Raw genomic sequence first — 10,404 nt, 5'->3', positions numbered from 1 at the left:
AGGAACATGTATAAGTCATGAAGAAAGCAATAGCAACATACTAAACGATCGGGTGCTAAGCTAATGGAATGGGTCATGTCAATCAGATCATTCAACTAATGATGTGACCTCGTTAATCAAATAACAACTCTTTGTTCATGGTTAGGAAACATAACCATCTTTGATTAACGAGCTAGTCAAGTAGAGGCATACTAGTGACACTCTGTTTGTCTATGTATTCACACATGTATTATGTTTCCGGTTAATACAATTCTAGCATGAATAATAAACATTTATCATGATATAAGGAAATAAATAATAACTTTATTATTGCCTCTAGGGCATATTTCCTTTACCCATCCCCATCGGCAAGAACCAGATGGGACAAGACAGGTTGCACGGAGGTGGGGTTGGGTTTCTTCAGATCAGACGCCAGGTCCGGCGAGAAGAACCTGTCACCGCGCGCCACGCAGGCCGAGCAACCCATGCCGTCCACACGGCCACAGGTGTTGGCCAGCACCAACGGACGCCACTCGCCGCAGAGTCGACGCCGCTCACCGCCCGGGGCCGCCGCCCCAGCACCCAAAGACCAACCTTGCCAGCCATCACAAGGATGACAAGCCCCAAGCACTCAGGTAGCCACCCCACCTACGACGCTCGAGCTGCTCCCCCATCAACCTGTTCACATTTGGAGTCAAACCACTTGAGAAGAAACGCACTGATCCAGATCCACATCAGGTCGCAGGAGCCAGCGCCCCAAGAAGAAATCGACGGGAAGCCACCGCATCGGGAGGCCTCCAGCCACAGCGGCGAAGAGAGAAAGCATTTGCTGGCTGTACCAAGATGTAATCTTGGATAGGCTGCACGGGGACCCAACCCCGATCCAGCAGCACGAGGAGCGGCTGGAGACGACGCCCTTGTCGCATCCTGCACCTCCAGCACCAGGGATGCACGCCGGCATCAGGCAAACACCATGGCTGCGCAGGTCGCGACGAAGGCGAGATCCAATCTTGGCGCATCTCCACGGGAGGGAAAACTCGAGTGAGGAGGGAGGAAGGGGAGCGAAGGTTGCGGGGGAGCCCCGCCGCCGCCGCGAGCAGGCCGACGGCGGCGGCGAGGGAGGAGGAAAGTGGGGATGGACCTGGCGGCGCTAGGGTTTGGCTCGCCCGAGTCGCCCAGGGAGGACGAGGTGGGGGTCGGGGGGGGGTGAGGGGGAACTCTTCCACTGCCAGACCCATAACCATCCTAGCATATTCCTCTAACTGAACACATCCTGGTGGATCAACACGTCCATTTTGCACTAACACATGAGCTACCTTATTAGATTCGCGATTACAATGCTCTATCACGACCTTTCCGAAAACAAATAAAGTAACCGACACTCTTGGAGAATTGGAGCTGCCACTGTTGAGTGTTCAGAAATGTTTTTGAGAGCCTCAACTAAAATGAAGCAATCGGACTGCACCAAAAGAGAATTACCTCCCACAGTACTTGCAAGCTTTAGGCCTTCAACCAGGGCTGCAGCTTCAGCAGATAAAACATCAGCGGCATGATCTAATTTTGCAGTCGAAGCTGCTACGAGCTCATAATCCACTGTTATCCCCAAGGATGGCGCCTCACGGCCCGAAGTTTGTGTCCTCTGAACAAGCAGCATCGACATTCAACGTCAATTGATTCTGTAATGGTTTCCTCCACTGGTTCAGGCGTGGTGCTGTCACTGGTGCGCAAAATTTAAGGCCAGCGCTTGAATCGCCTGGCTCATCCGCGGCGGAGGTTGTACTTGTACAGGTTCCTAATGGACCATCGATCTTCTCTCCCATCATAAGTACCAGGCTGCCACCGAGATCAACTCAGGTAATTCCACTTTGTCCATATACTAGTGGTTGGGGCGCCAAGGGCGCAGGCGCGTGACTGTGTATACTAATCTTGCTGATGCAATTGTTAACGTGTTTACACAGTCCAAATGAGTGCCGGTTTTTCTAGTCTAATACATTTGCTGAAACGAGGAATGAAAGCGGTAGCATATCCTGAGAGGCGTGCATTTGCAATGCCGGTAAGGTGGCCGTATTTAAATCAATGATATAATTAACGACATATGTAATTTCCGAACGTTTGGATTTTGTCTTTAAATCCGAACGACCAGTTCTCGCGCGCACTATTGCATGAGCTTCTGACGGGCGCGAAGATTTCGCGGAGAAAAAAAAAACGCCCCTTAGAGTTGAACCGCGACCTGCTAGTTGAAGAGCAGGTGTGCTACCACCCGGCCTAAGCCTACTTTTGTGTTTTTGATTCAGGTTAGCCGACTTTTATACTTTGTTTGATAGCGAGAAAAAACAACAATAATTTTGACGAGAGGGCAGACCCATGGACCAAGTTATTTCAAGAATCGATGCATTGTGTTTGTACCTCTCGATGAGCAATTATAGAGAAATGAATGTTTCTCTTCGTGTAGAATTCGAACTCCTTCGTGTGTAAACCCGAGGAAAAAAATCATTTTGAAATATACGTTAGATAGTATGATAATGTACACACCAAACCTGGTAATTTACACACAAACACCGCAACAATTTTTTTGACCCAGATTTTTTGTCGTTAAAATATAAGATCCGATAACTTACGGGGCAACACCGCGGTAACCTTTTTTTACTGATAGCATGGTAGTTTAGGAATCGCATACTTGATAACTTACATGCCAACACCGCGATAATCTTTTATTCATCAGGAAAAAAGTTGATAAAATATACACCGGTAACTTCTGTGTGAATAGCATGGTAATTTACACACCGCAAATCTGATAACTTATGTACCTCGGGTCAGGTAACTTTCACGGGGGAGGGGAGTTTGTTAAAACATACAACGATAACTTTTGTGCCATTATCATGGTAATTTTCACACGCTGACCTGATAACTTACATACCCTTAGCATGGTAACTTTGACCCAAGGGGAAAAGTATGAAACATAACCCGATAATTTCTTTTCAAAGAGCATGGTAATTTATGCACAACATCCCTCATAACTTACCTAGAAACACCGCGGTAACTTTTGACCCGGGAGTTTTTTTGTTTGAAAACATATCACCGGTAATTTCTATGTATATGATGGTACTATACGCACTGCGGACCTGGTAGATTACATACAAACATTGTGTTTAACTTTGACCCAAAGAGAAAACCGTTGAAGCATACTCCGATAATTTCTATGTAAGTAGCGTGGTAACTTCCGTACCATGGACCTTCTAACCTAGGTACAATCACCATGGTAACTTTGACCCGAGAGAAAAATTTTATTGAAAAACATACCCCTGATAACTTGGGTGTAAATAACATGACAATATACACACCGCAGACCTGTTAAGTACAAAACTACGTGTTAACTACAAAGGCATCTGTGGTGACTTTTGTCAATCTCAAGATGAACTGTCGGCCTAGTCTCTCGGATGCTCATGAGGGTAGTGTGTCTGTGTGTGCGTTTATAGGGTTTAGTATATGTGTGTATGTTTGTATTGTGTTTAAAATAAGAACTTTGACCGAAAGTGAGGAGGGGACAGAATTGCTGAAAAAATATATCCGATACTTATGTGTAAATAAGGTATGTATGAACCGTAGACCCGATGATAACTTCGATGCATGGATAAAGTAGTTGAAACGTCCCTGTGATAACTTCAGCGCAAACACTATGATAAGTTACGTACTGCAGTGGTGATAGCTTACTTACTCCAGGTGTGGTAACTTTGGACCGGAAAAAAAATATCGCCGAAACATACCAACATATGATCTCGTTTTGAAGATCTCGTCGCGACGATTTTTTTATGTGAAAATGGATTTTCAATCGGAGCGACGGTTTGAGCTACAAAACATTTTGAAGTTTGAAAAAAAGAATCTAGGATGACACCAGCTTTCGTTCTTTAGTGCATATATGCATGTAATTGGAGGGAGAAGTGCACGTGGAAGGAAAATTGGTCATTCTAATGTATGCATGTATGTAATTAGTGTGAAGTAAGGACCGTTCTTGCCTATTGCTAAAATCCGAACGTTTGGTAGTTATAAAAGTCCTATAATTAATAGGCTTATATGAACAGCACTCACTAAATTTTGTAAACTCAAGCATCCATAAAATGAAATCATCACGCGAGGAGGGTGAATAATAATCACTGAACATAACTGTAGAGACCCAACAAGAAGCCAAGGATTCCTCGACTAAAATTTTGAATCATAAAAGAGAATCATAGCAAGCCTATGATCTGAACTACAACTAATTAAGGAGTGCTTTGCTCCCTCTTTCTCTGAATTGCGAACTTCACCGGTCAGAAGCGCTTGCATTTGTGAATTACCAAACAAAGGTATAAATCATTGAATCTATTTAATTGAGGCAGGCAGTTTGAGCCTCCTTTTGGAATTGCAATTTTCTAATTGTCAAAGGTCGTATCTATTCAAGTAATGCATTACTGGCAATGCAACATATGGAAAACCAAAAGAATTCTTGTAACTGTAACACACTAAACAAAAAAAGGATGGTAGTACCATAAGTTCATAACTACCTCTATAACATTCTCCTTGTACCATTCGACAACCTATCTCTAGCCACCAGATCCAACACAGGTATGCAATCCCTCCCACAAGATTAATAATGCGCTCTTTGATCATGGGCATCACACGGTCCTCTTGGTATGTTAATGACATTGGCGTGCTCCAATGTTAGTACTATTTATGTCTGCTAGGGTCCACAGACTACTGACGTCTGATGCAACTCGCACGCCTGTAATGTGCTCACGTCAGCGACACATCACGTACTTTCCACGTCGGTGCTATTTTTCCAGAATAGCACCAACACCCAGAATAGCGCCAACCGTCCGGAAATGCATTTTCCTACTAGCGTCCCTTGGGTTAAATTAATCTGGTAGGCTCATTACTCCACAGTTGTATGCCACATGTTGTAGCCCTAGAGGATCCTTCTGGTGGTGGTATTGCCTCACTTTGACTGAATTATACAGTGGGCTTATCTCTTGTATTATGGGAAAAGGAGATATTGTTCTGCTCTGGAAAGATAAGAAGGGTGACATCATACTGAGATCTTTACCTAAACTACATTCTTTTGCATTGGTTGATAATTTTGTCCAGCTGTAATGGTAGAAATATTCAAGGATTACTATAACCTTGTCCATCACTGCCCAGCAGCAATTCCATAACCTTTCAGCCCTCTTGGACAATGTGAGATCACTGGATAATTATAATTATGATGCATGAAGATTCTTGTGGGGAGATGAAAAATAATGCACTAAAAAGGTATACTCTACTCTGATTGCTACTCCCCAGTCTATTAAGTGGATATGCAAACATGTTGTCTTCCCAAGCACAAATATTTTTGTTGTCTGCTCTTCAATGACAGAGTCAACAAATGCGAGCTATTAATCAGGAAAAGATTCATCTTGATTCCACAATATGTGTCCTTTGCCATGACTGCCATATGGAAGACATAATGCATCTTTTCTTTGACTACCCATTCACTCAAGGCTTTTGGTGGGTATTGGCTTAATATCAATATTTATGACATGATCATTGATGCCAAGAATAGATATCCATTTTGATTTTTTTTCATGAAAATTATGAATATTGGTTGTTGGAGTATCTGGAATCAAAGGAACGGTTTGCTTTTTGAGCACATCCCATGCACCATTCAGACATGTATGCATCCATTCAGACATGTATGCATGTCTTCAAGCATTTGTTTTTTGAGAAACACCTGTAGTTTTATTCATATTCATGGCAATTACATGTACACAGATTTGGATATAAGAACCAAGAAAATACAAAGTAATTCCTATGACTAAGAATTACAATGAAATCTCTTGAAAACATCTTCTTCGTGGAACTAATCTTTGCTAGAAGAAATACTACAAAGACTTCGGTAAAGAGGCTACAATTGGACCGGAGCAATGATGTTGATGAACGTACTTGGGTTAGGATGATCCCCTAGAAATGCATGTCATCGAATCACAATATTTTCACCATGATATCGATGAAAGATTTCACCTCCACAAAGAATCAAACCAACAAAAAGAAAGCTTCACACACCAACATAAACTCATCAGATCCAAATAATTGGATTTGCGAGGACAGAAAACTCTCCAACCTCAGGTCACTGTCAATAGAACGAGAGTAATTTTATTCTCGCAAAATACGATAATCACTAGATGTTGACAAAGAACGTAGAACTCGTGAAGACCCGAGGTCACACCACCTCTTAAAGCCTAGATGGCAGCTGGCGATGAGGGGACCCAAAGTTCCCTGGTGGATGACGGCGGGGGTGGCGGTTACTTCTGCTCATGAAACCCTCGCGGGCGACTTCACAAATCTCACGTCTGTGTGAGAGACGACGTCTTCAAGCATAATTTTAATTTGGCTATGCTTAGAGCTAAGCCTAATCCCAAGAAGGGCATGTTGTCCTGGATAGACGATGTATGAGTAGCTGGTTTGGAACACTTTAAACTATCAACCCTATTGTGCATTACCATATCTGGTTATAAATGAAAATGACACGGTAGGAGGGGGGGGGGTTTCCCTATCATTTTTGTTCAAAAAAAGGGAGTTGGTGATGATGGTGTGCCTTCTATCTTTCACCAATAGCCGTCGGATCTAAATCCGACGCATAAAAAGCAAACTGTTGTAGTTTTGCAAAAGATGTCCAAGCCCGTTTTCATATTTACAAAGAACTCCTTGTCTCTCACAATCAACCTTATCTCTTTCCCACCACATCCAGAAAGCCATGGAACAATCTGGTGTGATGGCCGCTGCCGGCACCGTCCACCCTCAATCTTGGTGTTCCGTGCAATACACGAACATCTTACTAGTTCAAAAACAAGTTCTAAATCCGCACCATTTTCATCTGCACACATGACAAAAAATACCCCCTCTAAGAGCATCTCCAGCCGCGCCCCCAATAGGCCCTCCCCAGGCGTTTTTGCCGTGCCGGCGCCGAAAAAACGACCCAGTCACCCCCAGAAGTCCGTTTTTCGCCGGCTCGGGCCGAAACTGGTGCCGGCGGACCCAGGCAGAACCCGGCGCCCTGGGGGGTGCCTGGGGCACTGACACAAGCGAAAAGGGCGCGTGGGTCCGCCCTGTCGGCGAGTCCAGCGCCTATTCCCGCCGTTTCTTCCCGCTTTTCCCCCACTTCCCTCCCATTTTCTCCTTTCCTCCCGCCAATCTCCCTCCTGCTCGCCTCCCAGCCGACCGCCATGCCACCGAAAAAGTACGTCGCCCCCCCGCGCGGCGGTAACCGCGACCGCCTCTGTCACCCAGCCGAAGCAGAGGAAGCCAAGGGCGCCGCCGTCCAAGCCACCGGGCATGACAAATGCCGAGTGGAGGGCGGAAGTTCAGCGACGGGAGGCTGTCACCACCAACCAGCGCAACAGGGCCATCACCAAGAATGCCCGCGACAACGCGGCGCCCGCGGCTACGGCTGTCGCTTCGGCAGACCAAGCCGAGGCCGAGGCGACTCGCGCGGGGATGATGAACCCACCCGGCAGCCACGCCCGGTGCGCTCCTTGGGGCCAGCAAAGCGTCAGCTCTCCGTCGCTGCAGCCATGGGGATCGCCCTCGCCGAGCTACGCCGACAGGGACGCGCACGGTGGATTCAATCCAAACATCACCTTTCCCCATGGACACCCGGCCCAGCGCACGCCCTCGCCCGCCTTCGCCGGCGTGCAGTACCCTCCATACAACTACTCGCCGCCCGCCTACGCGTCCTCCCCGACGCCCCATCTACGCCGTTGCGCGCTGCCCTTCTCGCACCTCGACGACACCGACGAGACCGAGGGCGACATGGACGACATCATCGCGGCAGGTTCGGCCGTGGCCGCCGCGTCTCTCGGATTTGTCACCCAGGACAAGACGATGGATCTCAGCGGCGGCATGGACGGCGAGCTCGGCTACGTCTACGGCGAGGACAAGCAGGAGCAGGAGGAGGAGGACAAGGAGGAGGAGGAGGAGCCGACGCCTGTTCCGGCGAAGGGGCGCAAGAAGAAGAAGCGGGCGGCCAGGTCAGGCGAGCCGCGCATCAAGTGGGCGTCCAAGGAGGAGGAATGCCTCGCCGAAGCATAGAAAGTCGTCTGCCTCGACCCGACCACCGACACGAACCAGAGCATCGAGACGTACTGGGACCGCATCAAGGCCGAGTTCGACGAGCGCAACCTCGTCGACCCCTACTTCAAAGGCGTCTACATGCAGCGCGACTCGAAGGCGATGGCGAACTATTGGGGGCGTATCCAGGGGGCGTGCAACAAATGGCATGGGGTCGTCGAGGAGGTCGCGGCTCGCCCGGAGAGCGGCGCCGGCGTTGAGGATCAGGTATGCCACGCCGGTCTCCCGCCTCTTTTCGCCGTGTACGCCTGCCAACTGTTTGTTCCTCCGCGCAGTTGCTGCGCATGTTCGCCCTGTACCGGCAGAGCAACAACGACGCCGAATTCAAGTACCTCCACGTTTACAAGCGTATTGACAAGTGCGAGAAGTGGGCGGAAGTCCGGCGCACCCTCGACAAGGCCAAGGAGACCTACAAGCCGGATGCGCCGACTCCTGGCGCATCGGAAGGGTGGCCGGACGGCAACAAAGGTGCCAAGAAGGGGAAACACGCTGACGCGGCTACCGCTCGAGTGCACGAGTCCATCAAGCACTGCCTCGCCGACGTGCAGGCCCTGGCCGTCCTTCGTGAAGAGAAGACCGACGCGCGGTGATCGGCGTTGATGTCGAGCAGCGCCGTCAAGCTCGACCTGCTCCGGACCAACGTCGCCGTGAAGAAGAGAAACACCGACCTAGCTTTCCCGCTGGGCGGGGCGGACATGCTCCAGAGCACCGACGAGGCGGTCAAGGCGTGGTACTTGGCAGAGCGCGGCCTCATCCTGAACCAGCTTCCCTCGACACCGCTGCCGACGCCAACGCCCACGCCGCCGCCGCCGCCAAGCCCGCGTGATGACTCCTCCACGACGCCCAGCAGCACCGATGCCGCGCTGACACCGCCCAGCGCAGAAGCAGCTCTGACACCGTCAAGCCCGCGCACACCAACTCCGCCGACGCCTGGGGCAGAGCCCGCCGAGTGATGCGAACGCGAACTTCCGCCGCTCTATTTTTTGTACGCCTGTCCCATCGCCGAACTGTGACTTGCAATCGCCGGACTTGTGTGACGTCTTTTGTGAGCGGGAACGACCAAGTTCGAATTTTCCGCGTCCCGAGGACGGCGCCTGGGGCGTGACTGGGAGCTAGTTCGCCCTCAGAGACCGAACTAGCGCCGGTTCGCCCCCAGACCATTCTTTTTTAACGCCCTGATGGGCCGAACGGCTGCTCTAACAATCTAACAAAACATGGTGAAGACTCTGGAGACGCCTCAACCCCTCTTCCCTCCCTCCAAAGTCCAACCCAAACCCCTCCCTCCGTTGGAACTCCATATAAAGCCACACAACCAACCTCATCCCTAAACCCGCCTCACCCTTCTGCCTCATCAAGCCCCTCCCCTCCCCCCTGCCTCCACCTTATCCTCAGCGCGGCACCCGCTCCCGCTCCCGCGCCCCCGCCTCCAATGGCGTCGGCCAACGCCATCTCCACCGCCTCCCTCCTCCGCTCCTTCTCCTCCCAGGTACTGGCCGCCCGCCCCTCTCTCCTGTGCTGTCTTCTCTGCAGGGTCCCGCATTCCCCTGCTCGCCCAATTTGCGGCCTCATTGGCCAAATTTTGGCATGTACTGTGCTATATTGTTTAATGGATTGTGGTTTCTTGGGAGATTACCTGCTCGGATTTGTCCCCATTTTTCTCCCCGGGTTGATGTGAAATGGGCCTCGGTTTGTGACCTGTGCTGTTGGGTGTAATGAGCAGGGGAGGCTGAGGAGGTCCAAGAACGGCCGCTCGTCGCGGCTGGTGGTGCGCGCGGACGCCAAGGAAATCGCCTTCGACCAGAAGTCCCGCGCCGCGCTCCAGGCCGGCGTCGAGAAGCTCGCCAGCGCCGTCGGCGTCACCCTCGGCCCGCGAGGTGATGCTCGGCCGCCTATATAACAGATTGCAACTCGCATTTCATATGCCTGAAGTCCTGAACCACTAGCTTTTTTGTGTTACTGTGGTGCCCCCTAGTTTCATGATAAGGTTGTCAGAAAGTTCCACATGTTCAGTATCTGCTTCCAAACCTGACTGCATGCTAGCTAATTGCTGGTTTTACCGGCATCTTCTGCGTGCCGCGGTCTGTTGTGTGACCCAATTTTGAGTTAACAGAGCCACAAAATAGCATGAAGCAAAAGCAATGAATATTGTAATTTTGGGGTTTGGCAGTTGGCACTGTCTCCTTGGTGATGATGGTGCACAGTGCTTACTGGACTGCAAGACTCTGAATTAAAACAGACTACTGTACAAAATATGCCACAAGCATGGACCGAATTGAAACATGTATAGTT

General features: G+C 49.7%; 1 protein-coding gene across 1 annotated transcript; it reads left to right on the top strand.

The window, feature by feature from the left end:
* Positions 1 to 9,399: 9,399 nt before the first annotated feature.
* LOC125540718 (ruBisCO large subunit-binding protein subunit alpha, chloroplastic-like) lies at positions 9,400 to 10,027 on the top strand. Its single transcript, XM_048704299.1, has 2 exons — positions 9,400 to 9,601; positions 9,836 to 10,027. The coding sequence occupies exons 1-2, from the start codon at positions 9,545 to 9,547 to the stop codon at positions 10,010 to 10,012; spliced, it is 234 nt and encodes a 77-aa protein (XP_048560256.1). The 5' UTR covers positions 9,400 to 9,544; the 3' UTR covers positions 10,013 to 10,027.
* Positions 10,028 to 10,404: the final 377 nt, after the last annotated feature.

The sequence above is a fragment of the Triticum urartu genome, chromosome 2 (genome assembly GCF_003073215.2).
Source record: "Triticum urartu cultivar G1812 chromosome 2, Tu2.1, whole genome shotgun sequence".
NCBI classification, from domain to species: Eukaryota; Viridiplantae; Streptophyta; class Magnoliopsida; order Poales; family Poaceae; genus Triticum; species Triticum urartu.
This window is presented reverse-complemented; position numbering and strand designations above follow the sequence as displayed.